The sequence below is a fragment of the Adiantum capillus-veneris genome, chromosome 20 (genome assembly GCF_014529385.1).
Source record: "Adiantum capillus-veneris isolate H3 chromosome 20, ASM1452938v2, whole genome shotgun sequence".
Lineage (NCBI taxonomy): Eukaryota > Viridiplantae > Streptophyta > Polypodiopsida > Polypodiales > Pteridaceae > Adiantum > Adiantum capillus-veneris.
In genome coordinates, this window is record NC_140950.1 from 77,605,035 (window position 1) to 77,625,875 (window position 20,841).

At 44.5% G+C, this 20,841-nt stretch overlaps 1 protein-coding gene across 5 annotated transcripts in view; it reads left to right on the top strand.

Annotated features, from left to right (window-relative positions):
• Window positions 1-20,841, top strand: part of LOC147432788 (binding protein) — a 252,004-nt gene that overhangs the window by 68,888 nt on the left and 162,275 nt on the right. For 4 of the 5 annotated variants that reach the window (XM_086492599.1, XM_086492600.1, XM_086492601.1 and 1 more), the window contains 4 exons: window positions 6,409-6,724; window positions 6,821-7,273; window positions 7,348-7,509; window positions 7,602-7,751. In XM_086492599.1, coding sequence (XP_086348725.1) covers window positions 6,409-6,724; window positions 6,821-7,273; window positions 7,348-7,509; window positions 7,602-7,751 — 1,081 coding nt within the window. Of the gene's footprint in view, window positions 1-6,408; window positions 6,725-6,820; window positions 7,274-7,347; window positions 7,510-7,601; window positions 7,752-20,841 lie in introns of those variants that run through there. The other variant, XM_086492603.1, reaches the window with a different exon arrangement.

Genomic DNA, 20,841 nt, shown 5'->3' on the forward strand with positions numbered 1-20,841 from the left:
GCCGTACCATTCCGGTGTTGTATCTATTTTAAAAAGACTGCTATCTGGAAAGTCATCCGCAATCCCGGTAGCTTCTTCGCCTGTGTAAATGCGAGAGAGGTGGTCAGCCATTACATGATGCTTACCAGGACGGAGTACCACTTCAAAATCAAACTCCTGGAATAGGAGGAGCCATCGCCATACTCGACCTGCAACCTGTGGCTTATTAAGCAGATAGCGCAAGGCATGGTGATCAGTGATAACTGTGAAGTGGACCCCTAGCAAATAGTGACGAAATTTGTGTAGAGCATACACTATAGCCAATCCTTCCCTCTCTGTGGTGCTATAGTTTCGCTCTGCTTTGGTGAGCAGGCGACTTGCATAATGTATAGGGCGATCCAAGTTGAACTCTTTGCTAGGCTGGGTCAGCACAACACCCACAACCAGCAGACTGGCATCTGCATGCACATGAAAAGGTAGGGCCCAATCCGGGGCAACTAGAATAGGCGCTTCAGTGAGACGTTTTTTGAGGTATGCAAATGCTTCGGCCTCAGGTGTTGACCACCGGAAGGGAACAGCAGCACTGGTGAGCCGGGTCAATGGTTGAGCCACCTGTGCATACATACGTATAAACCTGCGATGATAGCCGGTGTGGCCCTCAAAGCTCTGAACACCTTTGGGATTTATGGGAGGAGGTAACTTCAAGATGGCCACTATCTTCTCAGGGTCAGGTGCCAAACCTTGAGCAGACACCACATGGCCCAACAGTGTGCCCTCTGTGACCAAAAAATGACATTTGTTCGGATTGAGCTTCAAACGTGCCTCTCTGCACCTGAGGAAGACTGCAGAGAGCTGAGCAAGATGCTCCTTTAGATTTTCTACTGGGGTCGAACATTGAGCACCCGAGAAGGTGGAAAAGTCATCCATGAATATGCGAAGGTGATCAGTAAGCAGAGGACAAAAGATGAGATATACTATGCGATTGAAAGAAGGCGGTGCATTTTTAAGCCCAAAAGACATTCTAGTGTAGATGAAAATACCCCAGGGAGTCACAAAAGCTGTTTTGATTTGGTCGTCATGATGTATTCCTAACTGATTGTAGCCGCTAAACCCGTCCATGAAACTATACAGTACATGGCCAACGACATCTTCGAGGACTCTCTCAGTGAAAGGTGTCGGAAATCCATCCGGGATTGTGACCTTATTCAGAGCCCGATAGTCGACACAAACTCGAATTTTGTTGGATTGCTTCTTTGGGGCAATAACCATAGGAGACAACCATTCTGAGTGCTCTACTGGTACAATAATACCTTCTTCTTGCATTTTTTCCAACTCGATTTTGACTGCTTCTGCATACTTGGGATTCAGTTTGTAAGCCCGTCCTCTGACCGGCTTAGCCCCCTCAACCAGAGGAATTGTGTGGACTCCTAGCTCTGCTGGGATTCCTTCTAAATCGTGGTAAGACCAGGCAAACACATCTTTGAAAGAGCGCACGAAGGAGATTACCAGGTCGAGTAGAGCGGGGTGATCCCATAACTAAGTGGCTAATAAGATGGGCTGATGGTTGTCAGGGCCGCCTAGGTTGACCTCTCTGACTGGGTCAGGCGGTGCAGTGGTCGAGGTTGCGTCAGGGGGAGAAGACTGTGCCACCTCTGTTAGCCTTTGGACATTATGAGTTGGGGTCTGATCAATGTTGAAATGAGCATACTCTTCCTGCAACCAACCTGATGGAAGCTCTGCAAATGGTAAATCCTCAGATACCTCAAAGTGCTCCGGCATGGGTGGAGAGTCAGATGGAGTAGAGGCTAAGGAGGGAGCTGGGGTGTTGGCCAACTCTTGCAAGGGAGACTTTTTTCCCCTTCTATGGTGGGTTATAGGCTCACCCAAGCCGACGGTTTCCATCAAGGGACCCTCTGAAGGATGGGCACCAGAGACTGGTCCACTTGGTTCTGACTCACTTGAGACTGGTCCACTTGGTTCTGGCTCACTTGGCTGACTGGGATTCCTAGTCTCAGGTGTAGCTTCAGATGTAGGATCAGGGGGAGAGGGTGAATCTGTTGGCAAAGGTTGAAGAGAGACTACATAGCATGGCATCGAAGAGGTGGCTTCTAACCACTGCAGTAAGTCTTCATCGGACCCATCGGGAGGGACCGGCTGCTCCAAGTCAAGGTTGGACTCTACTGACAAAGAGCTATGCTGAACAACCGGATCCATACCTCCTTCGAGACAAATTTGTTGCATTGGAGAGCCAGGAGTATGTATCCACATGGCGTCGGTTCCCCAGTCGTGAAGTGCTTTCGTATGTCGCAGCCATGGCCTACCAATCAGCAAGGGATAACCTCCCTCTACCTGGGGAAGATTAACTACCACAAAATCCAAGTTAAAAGTGAAATCTTGTACCTTCAGAGGCACCTTGTCGACTATGCCCACTGGGTAGACTGTTCTCTGATCAGCCAATGTAACAGTGAAAGGAGCAGGTCGGGTAGGCTTTAGACCTAAGGCCATCATAGTGAATTCGGGCATCAAATTGATTCCAGATCCTCCATCAATGATGACGCCGGATAGCTGGTGCCCAAGAATAGATACAGTGAGGCGAGGACTTTTATAATCGGTGAGGGGAGCAGATGGATAGGAAATCAAATAGGACTCTGAGGGCTATACAGGGAGGTGCCCGCCACTAGGCCCAGCCCCTGGGTACAGAGACTGAATGACTGACAGGGTGTCACTTCTAAGTGTTGCATCGAGCCTTAGCATGTCGTATAGTGACACCTGCTGAAAAGTATTTTTCAAGATGGCTTCTGCTGTGGGCTTGGCGCCTTTGAACTGGGCTCCTTTTGTGACCTTAATCTGTTCCAAGTCAGCCACTGCTTCTAAGAAGGCTCCATCAATGTCAGATAACAAGGAAGTTGGTTTGCTCTGAGCAATTGGGAAGGACTTGTTCTTTGGGTCAGATAGACCAGAGTGAGGAAGTGGAGACTGGCGAGGTGGACCTGTGGGTAGATTGAGACCAAGAGCTGCTCTTTGTGCCCGAGTAAGGACACCAGCAGGCTCCTCCACTTGCAGAGGCTTAACCACATGAGTAGCAGGTGAAGGTTCAGGCACGGTGTTCACAGTAATCAAATTTATCTTCGGAAAGGTGAATTCGGGTTGGTTCTGAGTCGAGCCTGAAGACGTGGATGCCCTTTTTGCTTGGGACAATCTTTACTATAGTGATCCTTCGAATCAGGGCAATGACGACAAGGAGGGGACCCCTCGGGTAAAGGACACTTGCTCTGATAATGCCCATATTCTCCGCATCTGTAGCAGAGTATGGGCCGATTGGAAGGACGAAACGGGGGACGAGGTGGTTGCTGCATGGAATTGGAGGCTGAGGTGTAGAAACTTTGGGGAACTGAGGGAGTACTGGCATGATAAAAACTGTGGGGTGCAAAGTTGTTGTGCATACCTTGCTGCATAGGGGGTGTTGTCAGCAGAGGAGGCAACTGGTTTTGATGGCCGTAGGGTGAGACCATGTTGGATGCAGGTGCTAGCCCTTGTTGGAGAGAAGGACCAAGATTTTGCTGTATTTGACGCAATCCCTTGAGGTAGTAACAATCCTTATCCTCATGTCCAGATTTTTCACAGAAGTGGCAGTAAACCCGAAGGGGGACATTCCTGTGCCCTGGAGAGCGGCATGAGCTACACCTAACCATAGCCTTAGTCTCTTGCTGACACTTGAGCTCTTCTAACTCGCGCTTAATCTGTTCCAATGCCTCATTATGTGTAGGCTTCTCTTGTCTAAGAGAGAAGGACCTCTCCTCTTGAAGAGCTCGTTGTAGCTTTAGGGCATCCAGTTCCCTACGTAAAGAAGTTAAAGGATCAGTAGGACTACCTTCCGAGAACACAGAGGGAGTATCTATTTGAGGAGAGTTGTTGAAGAGCTTCCTAGCTCCCTCTATTCTAGTAGCAGCTGCGATGAACTCGTCGAGAGTGGCGTCGGGTCGGAGACTCTCTCGGAGTTTTTGCTGAGAAGTTTTGGGAAGCGCCTTCTCCACCCACTTTTTAACCATGAATTCACCGGGTTGTTGGGGAAGCTTGGCCACCAGCGACTTAGTTTTCGTCATAAGCTCCGCAAAAGTCTCCTCAGGCTTGAGCACCATGTTGGCCAACTCATCCAACACCTTCTCCTGGTAGTCACCCGGCCTGAAAGCTGCACAGAACTGCTGTCTTAAGGCTGCCCAAGTTGCAAAATGGTTCTCTGCAAATTGGCTGTACCATTTATGTGCTAGGCCATCGAGGGTGGATGGAAATAGTACCAAGTAAGCATCTTCTCTGTTCAGCCCACGTCCCCTACAGAGAGATACAAATCTTCTTGCATGGTCGTCAACATCTTTTGAAGACAGCCCTTTGAAGGTAGGGAACTTGATGTTCACCTTGGCCAAAACACTAGCTAGTGGCTCCATGATTTCTTGCTGAGTCTGTTGCACAATCGCTTGCTGTAGCAGAATAGGAGAGAGCTTTTCTGGAGAAGGTGATCGCGAAGATGGGGAACCTGATGACGAAGGAACGGGTGAGAGCTTTTCTGGAGAAGGTGATCGGGAAGATGGGGAACCTGATGAAGGAATGGGTGATGTGATATGTGGAGGTATAGGTGATGAGGTTGAAGGATTTCTACAAGGTGTCAAAGGTCGTATTTGATAGTACTTCAGAGGGCTCAGTAGTGGGCTTTGACGCTCAACTGACCTCCTTGTATGTGTCATGCAGTGACCTCCAAACCAACCAAGCTTTGGGCAAGAAAACCTTGAACTGGCTGAAGACTGGTCTAGACTCTACTAGACCAGACGAGTGTCTAGACCAGCTGGACCAGGGACGAGGAGGACTAGACCAGGGTCTACACCAGACAAGTGACTAGACCAGCTAGACGAGGGTCGAGGGGGTCCAGACACGAGACGAGGGCAAGTTGGACCAGGGCGAGAGGGGACCAGACCAGCAAGGCGAGAGACTTAGACTGCACAGGCGAAGCGAAGAAACCAGCTACTCAACAGAGTGAGACTTCAGTTGAGGTCCCACCGTGATCGCCAAAATGAGAGCACCTGTAGCGCGGATAATGTGTCGTGCTCTCTACAGTGTGGGTGCCCCTCAGTGCAATGTGCGTGACAATCTCACTCAAACAAATGAAAACTCTCTCAAACAGAATGAAACACAGAAACAACGGATAACAACACAGAAACAATGGATAACAACAGAGACACAACAGTGGACCAGAACATGTGGACTCGACTAGCTCAAAGAACCATGTACAGACTCTGGCGTGGCAGCACACTCAGCTCCAGCCCAGGACTCACAGGTACAAATGGGGTGTCGAGGCTCAGATGTGCAGGGATGGTGAAGCAGTGCTCTGTGTAAGACTTCCTCTAGACGACTACGTACAAGATAAGATAGAACTGTCCCAAACACGACTACTCATATGTACAACCATAAGAGCCACCAACGGCCCATAAATGTCCAGCCAGCTAAGTCTATCTCCAAACTGAGTGGTGGTGGTGACCTGGCCACGATGTCCACTAGACCACCGTAGGTACCCTACCACGTGTCACTCCTAGCCCAAAGGGTCCGTCCAGTGTGAACCAGACCAACTGTAGCTAACTGTCCAACTGCCTTTCCTGTGAAGTGACACTGTAGCCCTGCTACATCGGCTATATTCTTGAAGTTATAAGCTCTTACCTTCACCGTGGATACGACCCAGAAGATGACCTACTACCTTCTCTTCAAAATGGGCTGAAATTCTCCCTTGTATGTATGTATATGTTGGCAGATTTCTTTTTATATTTGGTTCATATTTTTGCATGTGCATATATGACATATGACATCTTGCATAATCTACGATTGTGAGCTACTTTAACTCACTCTCGGGTTGATTGTAACTGAGTTCAATCCTAGGCCACTTGGATTGAGCAAAAATTCATCTTCTTCGGGGGGTGTGGGGTGGGGGTTGCCCATCTTCAACCCTCATTCTCTCTACTCTCTCTTTGGTGCATTTTATATATATATATTTTCCAAGTTTTACAAAGTGAATACATAAGAGATAGCACTCTTAGTAGTACAGGGCACTTAGAGCAAGCGTGCCCTATATCACATACGTGCTTTCTTTGGGTCATCCTCATCATCATTATTGTGCTTTGGCTTCTAAGGGCTCTGTGCACAAGGTGAGCTACTATGTCTTGAAGAAAACACGCTGACACTTTCCTTGTAGATGCGCTAATGTCGCTCCTCATTTGTGCTTATCACATACACTCTCTTCTTTGGAATAGATGATCACACTGCTCATCTTTTGACTACTTCTGTCACATGTGGCTAGAAACTTTCCAAATTGCATGAAGCGCTTTCTTTGTAGAGATGTTATGTAAGGGCACCTAGCAACTCAATTCTTGGTTTGAATGATCAAAACAGGTCACGCTCTTCAACATTGCAGCATTACACACTTTATGTACTAAAAAAAATGCTCGCGGTGTCACCAACAGTTCTTACTATTTTTCGTGAGGAAGAACTTTGGGAAGTCATGTTTTCAAAGTACTTTTTCTACTTTGAAATGGATGCGATTGATTCATTGGGATGTGGAGCTCAAGAGAGCTTACAAAAGGAAGTGAATAGCTTCTTGTATGACATTGATCCTTGTGAAGGAGGTGTTGATTCGGAGCCTCTACAATTGGAGGTTATATCATTGGTTGAGCTTGCTGCAACTGCGAGCAGCAACTATGAAAATGGGGTGAGAGAAATGTTATTCATTAATTCTTTGCAGTGAAATTAAGTTCTTGAAATATTTTACCATATTTGTGCCTAAACATTTTGTTTACTTGGATAGCCAGAGTGCTATGCATTATTGAAGGCGCTTAAGAATTGTGCTGGGATTCCTACTGTTGCTACCATGATTGTAAAGAGCCTGCATCGAATCCTTCAGCTTGCTCCCGATCCAACTGTTTGTGCATTCAAAAGTTTAGATGCATTACTGCTCTTGTCCCAGGTCATGGATACACAATTACAAGGGTACTTCAGATTTACTCAATCGAATGAAGTTTGCTCGCTTGGAGAAGTAGTGTTAAAAGATGATGGAAATGCAAAGGTCTTCACTTTAAGAGAATCTTGGAAACTGTCGAGGAAGGCTGTATTTGACCTCTTTGCAGAATATGTTCTAACATCAGAGGAAGCAAGAGTTGTCTCCTTGCATAGCACAAAAACAATGCAAGTAATTTTTGGTTTGCTTTGGGATCCAGAGTCTAGAAAATTCGCCTTAGCTCACATTTTGGATGTAATGAAGGTAATCAGCTTCAAATATGATGCAGTAAGGTTGCTAGGGAAGCTGCACCTGACTCTGTCTTCTGTTTCCTCTAGCTTGCTCCAACTTCCAGAGATGACCAAGAAGCAAAACTAGAGCTTTGCATTAGGTATCTGGAGACACTTTCTCAGAGTGGCTTTGATGGAAAACCAAAGGATATAGACGTTTTAGTGGATTTATTGAGTGGCATAAGGGAGGTTTTAGAGACAGATCCTCTGGTATTCACTGAACTGATGTCTTTTATGCTTGCTTTCAGTAAGTTTGTAGGCTTTACTAATTGGTTGCTTCTGTCTTTCTTTTTACTTTGCAGTATTATCAATCACTCTTTCAAGAGGCAGAATGTTTCGTCCACATAGTTTCTTTGTTGAATGAAAATTTGTCTGAGCAGCACGGGAAGCTCTTGTGCTTAAGTGTGATCCAGACACTGAGATTACTTCTCTCCAAAAACAGGGTTTCCAAGGTACTTTTTCATGGTGATTCTTTTGAACTTGTGGACTTTGATCTGTGGAGGGACTTATTAATTCTGGGATCCTAATATGTGAATGGTAATGATCGGGCTATGTCGAAGCGCTTGCAAGTAATTGTTAGGAAATTCACCTGAGCTACATGGGAAGCACTTATGCCTACGTGCGATAGATATACAGATTATTTCTAACATTGTCCAAGGTATTTCCCTTTTGATGGTGACTGGGTTTAACATGAGGATGAATCCGTGGAGGGACTTGGTAGTTCTGGGCTCTTGAAGTATGAACGTAATAAGTGGAATATATTAAAGTGTTGTCAATGTGTACTGACTTGCTCTCTCAATACATAAGCATGCAGTGACTGTTACTAGCAGTTGCTGAATTTTCTTGATACTTTAATGTGCTATGAAAGGCATTCACTCTGAAAAGAGTCAAACATGATGTGGAAACCTTGAAGGATGTGTGGAACACTGGTTTTTCCTATCACATTGGTTTTACATTGACGTAGAAAATCACTGCCTGTTTTATTTTACAGTGAAAATCGTAGGTTGGAGAAACTCACTCTGTTGATACACGAAGCAACAGTTCAACAGTTGTGAAAGCTTTAAGTTTTTTTTTTTGGAGATTCAAGTGTAAGTGCTGTATACCTACATACACCTAATTGGGATCAATACATTAGTTAAATCAGAGTCATAAACTGCAATGCCTCAAGATCTAGCTAAAGAAAGAAAGAACACTAATGCCTATGAGACAGATCAATGTACAGGTGCATGTCCTCCAGATATCCAGAAAAAAGGACAAAATGCTGAGATGGAACCTGCTGCAAAATAAATTGGACTGAGCTATTGTGTATATGGGTGATGTATACATGTGCATAGGTGATGAGGGGGACGGAGCTCTTAGGGGTGTGAAGCTGTACGCTCAAGGGAGTACAACCATGGAGATGCCTGATTAATTAATCCTTATTGCAATCATGTCTATAGAGATTTATGAGACCGAAATGTTGCAGTCATTTCGTCTTTCAGTTCCTGCACTCAAACAAGTCAAGTACAAATCAAGCATTTTCATTTTCATTTTCATTTTCGGGAATTCCGGTTAATAAAATTTTAGCAGAATACTGTTAGCCCAACAGTATCCTGAAACCCAAAGGGACATTAGTGACTCTATATCAAAAATCGGGGTAATCTGTTGACAAAGGAGCAGAGCAACTCCCTTCTTGTGCAAGCCGCTGCACTAGATTCACCCATGCTGAAATCGGGGTTTAGACTATGCTAAATCGAATGCTTCAAGGTAAAGTTCCAAAATCTGAGGAGTATCTGCTAGGTCCTCCTCCTCCATCCATTTCGCATCCAATGCAGGATAGTTCTTGAATTTAACCAAGAACGGCCTGATCGCTTTACCTTTAATCTCTCTATCCTTGTGTGCCAATATCTGTTTTGGAATGAGTATCTCCTCGCTTTCCTCCACTTCGGGTTGCTCATGTGGTTCCCCATCATCGGGCACATTGCCTTTAAAAGGCTTCAAGAGACTCACATGAAAAGCATTGTGAATCTTCCAAGTATCGGGCAGCTTCAGTCTAAAGGAGACATCATTTATCTTTTCTTTTATCTGGAAAGTTCCGTAGTATCTCATGCTAAGCAGCCGCTCCTTTCCCTTTTTGTTTTCTTAGGCGTGCCTTCTCAAAACGAAAGAGCGCCCAATCGTCCTCCTTTAATTTCAAATGGCGACGACGTCGATCCGCTGCCTTCTTATGTCTTTCTTGAGATTTCTCTAAAGCCTCCCGGACCTTGGCAAAAGCAATGTCCAAGTCCCTTATGTACTGGTCGGCTTCAAAAATCTTATTCTAAGTCTGGGAAATGTTCTGATCTACGAGTTGATTTCCTTTTTCCTTTCATTCCTTGTGCGCTGGGACCTGCGGGTAGCGTCTTTCGCTTCCTTGTCCATTGGCACGTCATAGTCAATCATCAAAACCCTAAGACGCACTATCATCTGATTTCTCTTTGTCTGGAATCCTTTGATGAACTTGCATGTGGTTTCCATAGTTCGTCGGAACCCTCTGATTCGCCAGAATCTCATGATGAGCTATCATCTGGTTCCCTTGATTCATTCTCTTCACTGGAAGACTCTTGCCTTTTTGATACTATCTTGTCCGTCGCATAAGTCAATGAGCCGACATGCATTCCAAATCGTTGCTTAGTCATGTCCCATGGAGTCAGACTTCTGGTTTAAAGCATAGTCTTGAATCTCTTTGGCAAATCATAGCAAAACCGCTCAATCTGGTCTTTTAAAAGAATCTGCGACAAGTATCCTAAAAATTCAGGCAATAGTCATCCAATGTATCTTTTTCAGTCATTTTCAAGTGATGCCAAGGCATGATGACATCTCTTGCATATTCATCGTTCTTTTCAAGTAAAATGCCCCCTTTCGCTCCCTGGAATGTTCTGAGAACCACGCTCCATAGAAGGCGACGTCAAACTGTTGTTCAACTCAAGGGCTCGATGGGTGTCCTGGCGTGATTCCCTTCCTTGAACTCCTTGGTTTTCTTGTAGATCTGGTCATTGTCAAAAGAGGACGACCTCTCCTCCTTTAAACGGCTAGATGGCCTCCATGCCTTCTAGACTTTGTTTCAAAAATCTTCTTAAAAGAATCTTGTCTTAGGTGCGTAGAAATTGAAGAAGCTTCTTAGCATCCTCGAACACTTCAAATGGCATCTTTCCCGTGCGGGTGGAACGAGGACGAGAACTGCAACCACGTGCCAATGTTCTCCCAGATTGCCGTCCAAAACAACTAGTAGATTGGGAATCTTTGTCTGAAATAATGGACTCAGACATGCCATATATTCGAACAGTTTTGCCAAAGGATCAGGCTTAACTGTCTTCTTTATTGCAGAGCAGTGAGCTTGCTTACTGAATCTGCTGATGACCGTGCAAAGGCCATCATCTCCACTATGTGTCTTCGGGAGATAAAAAATGAAATCCATAGCAATACTTTCCGAGGGGCGGGTGGGAATGGGTAAAGGCTGGCATTCCAAGCAACTGCATACAAAGTCATCCACATCCTTCTTGAGTCTCGGCCAAAAGAAGTAACGCTCCACACTTTCAAGGCGGTGTCAATGCCGCGGTGACCCGTAAACGGTGGACAATGGCATTCAGCTAGAACCTTTTCCCTCAACGGCTGTGTAACACATAACATCGTTTTCTTCATCAAGTAGCCATCTCGAATGGAATATCCTGCTACTACCTCCCCATTTTGTATTGGAGTGAATACACCAGAAAAATCCGGATCTATGGCGTACTGATCGACCATGCCCTCGAAGCTTCTATGGTGAATCGCGGAAATAGCCAAGACTAATAGATTCCTGGACAAAGCATCTGCCACCAAGTTCTTCTGTCCCTGTACATGGATAATCTGGAAGTGAAACTGTGACAAGATGTTAGCCCATCGCATCTGCTTTTCCGAAAGTTGCTTCAGTGACAAGTAGTAGTGTAAACTTTGATGATCAGTGAAGACCGTAAAATCGGCTCCGAGTAGGTAATGTCGCCATTGAGTAAGAGCATGGATAACCGCCAAAAGCTCTTTCTCATAAATCTTTTATGTCAATTCCGGCTCGGCTCTCATAGGAAATGGCATGGCCTTCTTGCATTAAGACCGCACCCAAACTACGACCACAAGCATCACAATATACTTCGAATGACTTTTGCAAATCCGGCAAAGTCAAAATTTGTCCCGTAGTCAATTTCTCTTTCAAAGTCTGAAAGGCAGTCACCTCTGTGGGTCCGCACGAGAAAGGGACTCCTTGTTGTGTCAGAATGTGCAAAGGGTAAGTAACCTCTACAAATTTTCTAATGAACCGCCGGTAGTAAGAACATAAGCCCAAGAAGCTTCTAACTTCATGAACATTCTTCAAATCGGGCCAATCACGTATAGTTTCAATCTTGGTCGGGTCCATCTGTACTCCTGCTACTGAGACGATGTGTCTAAGAAAGTGCATCTCCGGCAAGAAAAATTCGCTCTTCCTCAGTGTCTGGAAAACCCACAAATGATCGGTATTCTCCGAAAATCCAAAAAGTCGTCCTGAAAGCTGTCTTGTAGACGTCTCCAGGAACAATAGAGATCTGATGATAATCACTTCTTCATATCAATCTGGCAAGTAGAATCTTGAAGTCTGTCGAGTATATCATCGATCCTCGTAATGTGGAAATCCGTTTTGGTTCATTGTTTCTTTATCTTGGCCTCGGCTAACGCTGTAAGGTGGCCGGTTCGGTGGTGTACTACCACGAATCAATCATGGGATCTTCACGATGTAAAGGAGGTAACTCGCTTTATACGCCTTCAGAGAAACAATCAGCCTCTATTATAGAAAAATCTTGTTGTTTCTTTTCTAGGTCAAAGATATTCGACCTTCAATCATCATTCAGTTCTCTCAAGAAAAATCGAGTGAAGAAACTGAATTTCATCAAGTACAATCTCTCTTGCCTTGCATTTGTCAAAAGTCGCTTACGTACCTTGATAGTCAACTGCGGCATTGTTCTTGTGGTACCAAGGGATTCCTAGGAGGACTTCACAACCTCCCAAGGGCATACGTAGGAGTCCTCGTGCCCTAAACATGCCTGACATTGCAAACGAAGACTGCTAATGATCGGTGTAATGGCAACATCCCGTCCGGGTGCCGGTAGAAGTGCCTCCGCCTGCGGCCTTAGCCTGTCAGACGTAATTCCAAGTCGAGCTGCCAATTCAAGAAGTTGGCCTTGGCTCCTCCATCAAAGAAAAATGAGGGCTTCTTGATCTTCACTTTGCTTCAAGAGTGGCAAAGTTTTGTACTTTTGTTTATTTGATTCGGGTCCGGCCCCATGCAATGTGGTAACAGTTCTGCTTTCATCTGTTCTTCTCTTCCGCACTCGGCTGCTGCACTGTAACTCTCAAATTTATGTTCTTTGGTTCATCTTCTTTTCAAGAGTTCTTATCCATCTCTTTCTGCGAGTACAAGTTCTGCTTTTCTGCACTCGTCTGTCCTTTCGGCTTTCCTCCTGACCTGAGAGGAGAAGCAATGGCTACATGCCATCTCGAGTAAAACTTATCAATCGGGTAATTCTTTAAGTTTCTTGCCAATCTCGGGTCCTTGGAGTACTAAATAAAACTGTTCACACATATACCAATCTGCAGTTGATGTTTGTACTCCGTTCTGGCAAACTTGTCCGAATTTTTTTGGCTCAAATCTTTATTCTTTTCTTCAGTTCCCGGGCCGAATTTTCAACTTTTCTTTGCCTTCCCACTGAGAGGCGTCATCTCTGTTAGATTCTTCACGAGAACCCATGTGTAATTAGGGATTCTTTATGGCTTTATGCCCTGTAAGATAGAGCGATGAAGACGGGAGCGTGCCCGATGCGCGATGTATGAAGGGTGGGAGTGGCTAATAAGTCCGGGTGCGATGCAAAAAGGATCGGATCCTCCGTAGAAGAAGAATCTTTCTGTGCTTTGATACCATTGTAATAAACTTGGACACCCCAAGTCAAGATTCTACCGCAACACAGCAGAGATTCACTTTAAAATAGTTCACAAAAGACGACACGGCCCCGCGTAGTTCCGTGCCAAGAGGTATTGGCCCCAAAGACTCGCGCCCCTTTCGGTATTTCTTTCTATATTAATCTTGGTGCAAAATACAAGGGAATCTATTGGGACTCACACTCAGACTTTGCGTCCAAATGCTCTAAGTAATGAGGGCCCAATAGACATATTTATTCTTACAAGGGATGCGCAAAAGCAGAGCCCCAAAATCTCACTCAAAAGCTCTTAAACTTAAAAGCAACTTTAATCCAAAAGCTTCTAAAAAATTAAAGCATAGCGCCCAAAAGCTTCCAGCGTAATTTCCGGAATTCCGTACAGCTTGTCAGCGCAAAAAGCGGAGCGTTCGTATTGCCGTCCGTACAACTTGCCACGTCAACATGTCAGCGCGTTTTGCAGTGGATTTTCTGCTGGCTGCCACGTCAGCCTGTCGGCGCATTTCAGGCAGCAGGGTGTGAGAGTGTATGTCCGGGGGCCAGCCACGTCACCAGTTTGTGACACCATCTCAAGGGCTACTCATCCGTATGTACTGTTGTGTGGGTTCATGTGCGATTGCCAAGGCAAGAGCCTCTTGTCCAGGTATTGGATTAGCTAATTGCTAATCCCCCGTAGGTACAGATGGCTTTAGAGAGATTTCACACGAGAAATCTTGTCCGAGTCAAAGGGTTGGTAGCCTTATAGTTACGGAAGCTTGAGGGCTTGCTACAGTTCCGATCGACACGCGAAATGGAGCCCGAAACAGTAAATTACAGCCTGCTGTGTACTTTTGCACGTTTAGGGCTTTGACCCTGTTTGATCCCTAATACCATCAGGAGCTTCCGAGAAGCTAGGGGATCGCTGTGCAGGTGTTCTGGTGCAATTTTGGGGCCGAAAACAGAGAGTTCAGCGTGCTGCAAATTCTCGCCAGATTTGGGAAACTGCTCAAATGCACCGTGAAAGTCACCTTTGCATGGGGATATTTTCTGTAAAGCTTCCTACTGTGGTTATGCTACTAAAATTGGGCTAGAGTAGGCCATTTTCAGCCCAATAGAAGGGGGTCAACTCGTAGGAATTTACAGGTTCTATCTCCAAAGTTTTAATTGAATAAAGAAATACCGAAAGGGGCGCCAACCTTTGGGGCCAACACGGGGTCACTATCTGCTTGGAAGCACTCTAGCTGCCAAGTCGGGTTTTATTTGAAGTGTAATTTCTAGTCACAGGTTTCTTCGTGAGGCTCCTTTGTGTTGTAAAGTTCAAGAAAAGTTTGTCGAAGTAAAGATCTCGTGAAAGCTAAATTCTACTGTCCTCTAGCGAGTCCACGGGCTGGTTTCATGGTTCCATTGCCTGGACAGAATTGCTTTTTCCTTAAAGAGTGAGCCTTGGTTGGATTTTGGCGAAGACAGAGAGCACAAGAACTCCAAATTACACTATTATAGACAGAGTGAATGACACGAGGGAAGAGGGTTCCTCTTCTTAGGACAAAGATGCTGTTCCTCCTCCAATGTTCAAGTCTATTCATGATTATGCTATTCATGATTATGATAAATAGTACATGCATTGGACTCGAGGCAATGCATGTGATGCCAAGCAGGTTTGTCAACAACTGCAAGAATAATGGATGACTTGACTCTGAATTGTCGGAGTTGTGTGAAGCTCGGGTATGTATACAACTTAATGACAAGCGGAAGCTTGACCAATGGCAGACGTGTGCTCGTCAATGGGCTTTTGTGGATAAAGGCTGTGCTTCGAAACAATTTTTTAAGCATCTGCATCACATGAGGGTTTCCCAGGACATTAAGCTTGTAAAGCTTCCTTCAGGCGCTTGGACATCATCCAAACAGGAACTTGTTGATGCCATGGTCTCGCATTATAGACAGGTGTTTGCTCCTTCTCCTCAGCCATCTACAACAGTTTGTCAAGCATGACAGTTGTTGCTCTCTCATGTACAACCAATCATTTCTTCTAAGGATGCACAATGCTTTGAGGAACCTTTCAGTGATTCTAAATTGCATTGTGGGTTGCTTGCATTGGGCCGTTGGTGATCCCTTGGCTCGGATGGGCTTACTCTAGAGTTCTTCCTTTGCTTTTGGGAGACTCTTAAAGAGCCTTTGCTTTTCATGATGAATGCGGCATGGGAGAAACAAGACTTGCCAGTATCATGGAAAGAGGGTTTGCTAAAATTGCCTAAGCAAGCACTTTGCGAGCAATTTTCTCATTGGCGGCCAATTACTTTGATACATGTCGTTTATAAGATATTGGCTAAGAGATCACCTTCTTACAAGATTTCATCAGGCTCAGCCACGTCCCCAAATCACTGACAACTTTACTAATATTCTAATTGGCACGGAATATGCAAAGTACATGCCGCAGGAGGTACTTGTTATGCAAGTTGACATTGAACACTCTGCAGTGAGACTACATTTCAGATACGATGCGGAGTCTTGCTTTCTGTTCTAAATTAGCCAATATTGTTTATTTCTTGTATGTTCACATTTGTCTTCGGGGATTCTTGAAGGTGAACTGACGGAATCTTGGCCTGTTGGCTGTTCAATTAGGCAGGGCTGACCCCTTAGTGCATTGTTGTATGTTATTGCCACGCACCCTTTGTTGATGCATCTCGATCATTTGACATCCGTTGGTCGTCTTCATGGATGCAGTTACCATCGGGTCACAACTTCATTGGGCAGGCTTATCCTGATGACTCTTCGTTTATGCCTCGCAATTGCCAGGCTGATGTTCAAGTGATTATGGACGCTTTGGAGCTGTATGGGCCTGCGGCCGGTCTTAGAGTCAATTTCCGCAAATTGAAGCTTCTGCCGTAGAATCCTTGTGATTGGCACGATCTCTTGTGGCCAAGAGAGATTGTTCCTTCGAATGTGATTGCCATTCATTTGGGGCATCCAATTGGATGGTATGTCACTCACATTCAAAAAGTGGATTGGAATATGTAGTGCTTGAATGCTAAATTGCATTATTGGAAATTATCCGCATGGCCATTACATGTTCGCTGATGGTTATATTGTCTTGTGGGTGACTACCATGTGTCTTTACCTTGCACTTTCCTTCAAGGGTGAATCTGGGCTTATCTTGGATTCATCTAGGTATGTTTTTTAGTCGTATTGCGGACATGCAGACTTCACATTGTGAAGTTTTTGTCCGAGTTACGACCAGTTGATATTGTGCTAATTCTTTCTATCTTTTGTGGTGCGTATGCCCTATCAACTACCTCATTTTTGTGCTAATTTGTCCGATTTAATGCTTCTTTTAGTGCTAGGCTTCATTATGGCTGAGTCTGCCCTTGATCTCCGAAGTCATGACAGAAACTCTGCACGCTGAACTTTGTGTTGATGTATGCTCATGTGTGTGTGTGCGTGTGGTGTGTGTTGTGTTGGGGAGCATATGTTAGTACCTAGTTCTACACCCACTATTGGGCACTGACGACGTTAGTGGGGATGTCGTGGTATTTAGTCAATACTATGCATGTTGGAGCTGATTGTTATATTGTCTTGTGGGTGACTACCATGGGTCTATACCTTGCACTTTCCTTCAAGGGTGAATCTGGGCTTATCCTGGATTCATCTAGGTATATTTTTTAGTCGTATTGCGGACATGCAAACTCCACATTGTGAAGTTTTCGTCCGAGTTACGACCAGTTGATATTGTGCTAATTCTTTCTATCTTTTGTGGTGCGTATGCCTTATCAACTACCTCATTTTTGTGCTAATTTTTCCGATTTAATGCTTCTTTTAGTGCTAGGCTTCATTATGGCTGAGTCTGCCCTTGATCTCCGGAGTCATGACAGAAACTCAGCACGCTGAACTTTGTGTTGATGTATGCTCATGTGTTTGTGTGCGTATGGTGTGTGTTGTGTTGGGGAGCATATGTTAGTACCTAGTTCTACACCCACTATTGGGCACTGACGACGTTAGTTGGGATGTCGTGGTATTTAGTCAATACTATGCATGATGGAGCTGATGGTTATATTGTCTTGTGGGTGACTACCATGGGTCTATACTGTGCACTTTCCTTTAAGGCTGAATCTAGGCTTATCCTGGATTCATCTAGTTATATTACATGTTCGCTTGCAAATTGTTCAAAGTATCTTGATGGTCTATGTTCAGTTCTATATGCCATTGTTGCACTGGCCTTTCCATTGTCTCACTTCTCTTATGTCATTGATTTTGTCTCATTTGTGGCAAACTCACGCTCACTAAAAAGAAGTGCATTTGATGTCGATGGGGAAACTTTGTACTCTCAAGCATTTTGTCGGTCTCAGTATCTTGGAATTGCGCCGTTATGTTCTGGCTAGGAAAGCTACATTGTTGCCTACTCTTTTGCAATAGACTCAACCTTGGGCTCTTATGCTTGCTTGCTTGTGTCGGCATGTTGTTACTTCCTCCTTTGGTCATTGGCAACTATCTCTTTGGAAGGTCGTGTTTGGCAAGATGGAAGGAAACACTCCTAAATGTCCTGTTATTTCCAGTTTAGTTTTTGCTTGGAAAGATGTTACAATTCATTTATCATGGCATGGTCGACAGCAGCGGGAAGGTTCAATTGGAGAGTCTTCATTGGAGTCAGGCATTCTCTCTTACTTTGGTAGACCATTCGCCTCGCAAGGCATACTTTCTCTCTTGTCGTGGCCTTCGAGTTGTTGGTTATGTAGTTGATGAGGCAGGCTATTCTTTTCAGTTTTCCCTTGCCGCTCGACGTTTTGGATTGGGTATGCATTTTTGTTAGCTCTGGAGAGAGCTTCATCACATGTTGGTTGACTTTTTGCCCATTCTGCCTGTGGCTGATGGTGCTCTTTTCTTAGTGCTCGTCATATCTACTCTTCTCGTTGTGTTCGTTGCTCTACTGCAGAAGAGATTGTTATTTTCTTCGCCGCATAGCAACTTGTATGTGGCTCCGTTTCCCCTTCACAAAAGCTTTGGGCTTTTGGCGTTCTCTCACCTTCCTTACAACGATTTGGTCTTCTTTATGTGGGTCATATTTTGGGCTTATTGGACCCTGTGGTGTCAATGTAACGGTTGCATGTTCCTTCGATTTGATGCAGATCCCTTTCAATTTTCCAAGCTTTCCCTTAGGCATTCTTTACGTTTTTCCTAGGAAGTTGTTGATATCACCTCAGAGATGGATTAGCTTTCTTATGAATGCTTTTAGCCCTCTTTCACAGACGAACACTTCTGTGTTCGTGCTTTTGTATATGATCCTTTCTGTGGGTTTGCCTTGCCTTGAGGTTTCCTACTTGTAAATTAATCCCAAAGATTTACAAAAATAAAAAGAGTGCGTGTGTGTGTTTGTGTGTACAATAACGCCCTTTTAAGCTCAAATGGGGGAAATTTGCAAATTCATGTTTTCGATGTGGGAAATTTGGACACATGCAATTTGAATATCCCGAGCCTATTTTGCAACCTCCTCCTTTAGCTGTCCCTCAACTTGCGGTTTCTAATGAAAAAGAAGCCTCTAATCCTAGAACCACCACTATTGCCGTTTCTACGTCGCCTGATGCTCCACCCTTGGATAAAGGAAAATTCAAATCTGCTACTTCCTCAAAGCCTTCGAGTAAAGGAAAGTTTGTATCTACACATGAGACCAGAAATAAGGAGAAAAAGGTGGATTCGGGGGAAGGATCTCCTTGGGTGAACCCCAAGAACGTTAAAATACGTCCACAACTCTCTTCTCGTAATTATGTACCTCCTGAAGTGAAATCTGCGGGGCAAAAGTCTCTTCCTTGTAATGACAATCGCATTCTTGCGGATGCATGGAATAAGGTCGTGTACTCTTACAGAGATGCGGTGATTGATGTGTCTTCTTCATCACCTGTAGGCTTTACTTCTTTTGAGAGAGGCACGTAGGATGCTGTAGTTGAGTCTCGGTCTGTTGATGTTGATGTGCTTATGGGCACGTCAACTTAGTCTCTTTCTTCTTTTGCCTCTGTACATATCTTTGCAATGCAGAGTTGTGTAAAATGCATTTCAGATAATGTGCGTGGGTTATGTAACCCTGACAAGTGGAGATTAACCTGGCATTTTGTACATAGATGAAAGGCAGACATTATGGTTTTGCAAAGCATAATTAGCATGAATTGACCGGGCAATGCTCGTATTTTGCAGGTTACTAGATAGCATATGCTGGTTTATCGGGCTGTTTAGGTATTTTGATTACCTAAATAGCCCAATATTGTGCTAATTCTTTCTATCTTTTGTGGTGCGTATGCCCTATCAACTACCTAAATACCAGTTGATATTGTGCTAATTCTTTCTATCTTTTGTGGTGTGTATGCCCTATCAACTACCTCATTTTTGTGCTAATTTTTTGATTTAATGCTTCTTTTAGTGCTAGGCTCATTATGGCTGAGTCTGCCCTTGATTCCGGAGTCATGACAGAAACTCAGTACGCTGAACTTTGTTTTGATGTATGCTCATGTGTGCGCGTGTGGTGTGTGTTGTGTGTTGTGTGTTGTGTGTTGTGTTTGGGAGCATATGTTAGTACCTAGTTCTACACCCACTATTGGGCACTGACGACGTTAGTGGGGATGTCGTGGTATTTAGTCAATACTATGCATGATGGAGCTGATGGTTATATTGTCTTGTGGGTGACTGCCATGGGTCTATACCTTGCACTTTCCTTTAAGGGTGAATCTGGGCTTATCCTGGATTCATCTAGGTATATTTTTTAGTCGTATAGCGGACATGGAGACTTCACATTGTGAAGTTTTCGTCCGAGTTACGACCTGTTGATATTGTGCTAATTCTTTCTATCTTTTGCGGTGTGTATGCCCTATCAACTACCTCATTCTTGTGCTAATTTTCTTGATTTAATGCTTCTTTTAGTGCTAGGCTTCATTATGGCTGAGTCTGCCCTTGATCTCCAGAGTCATGACAGAAACTCAGTACGCTGAACTTTGTTTTGATGTATGCTCATGTGTGTGCGTGTGGTGTGTGTTGTGTTAGGGAGCATATGTTAGTACCTAGTTCTACACCCACTATTGGGCACTGGCGACGTCAGTGGGGATGTTGTGGTATTTAGTCAATACTATGCATGATGGAGCTGATGGTTATATCGTCTTGTGGGTGACTGCCATGGCTCTATACCTTGCACTTTCCTTTAAGGGTGAATCTGGGCTTATCCTGGATTCATCTAGGTATATTGTTTAGTTGTATAGCGGACATGCAGACTTCACATTGTGAAGTTTTTGTCCGAGTTACGACCAGTTGATATTGTGCTAATTCTTTCTATCTTTTGTGGTGCATATGCCCTATCAACTACCTCATTTTTGTGCTAATTTTTTCGATTTAATGCTTCTTTTAGCTTCATTATGGCTGAGTTTTCCCTTGATCTCCAGAGTCATGACAGAAACTCAGTACGCTGAACTTTGTTTTGATGTATGCTCATGTGTGTGCGTGTGGTGTGTGTTGTGTTTGGGAGCATATGTTAGTACCCAGTTCTACACCCACTATTGGGCACTGACGACGTTAGTGGGGATGTCGTGGTATTTAGTCAATACTATGCATGATGGAGCTGATGGTTATATTGTCTTGTGGA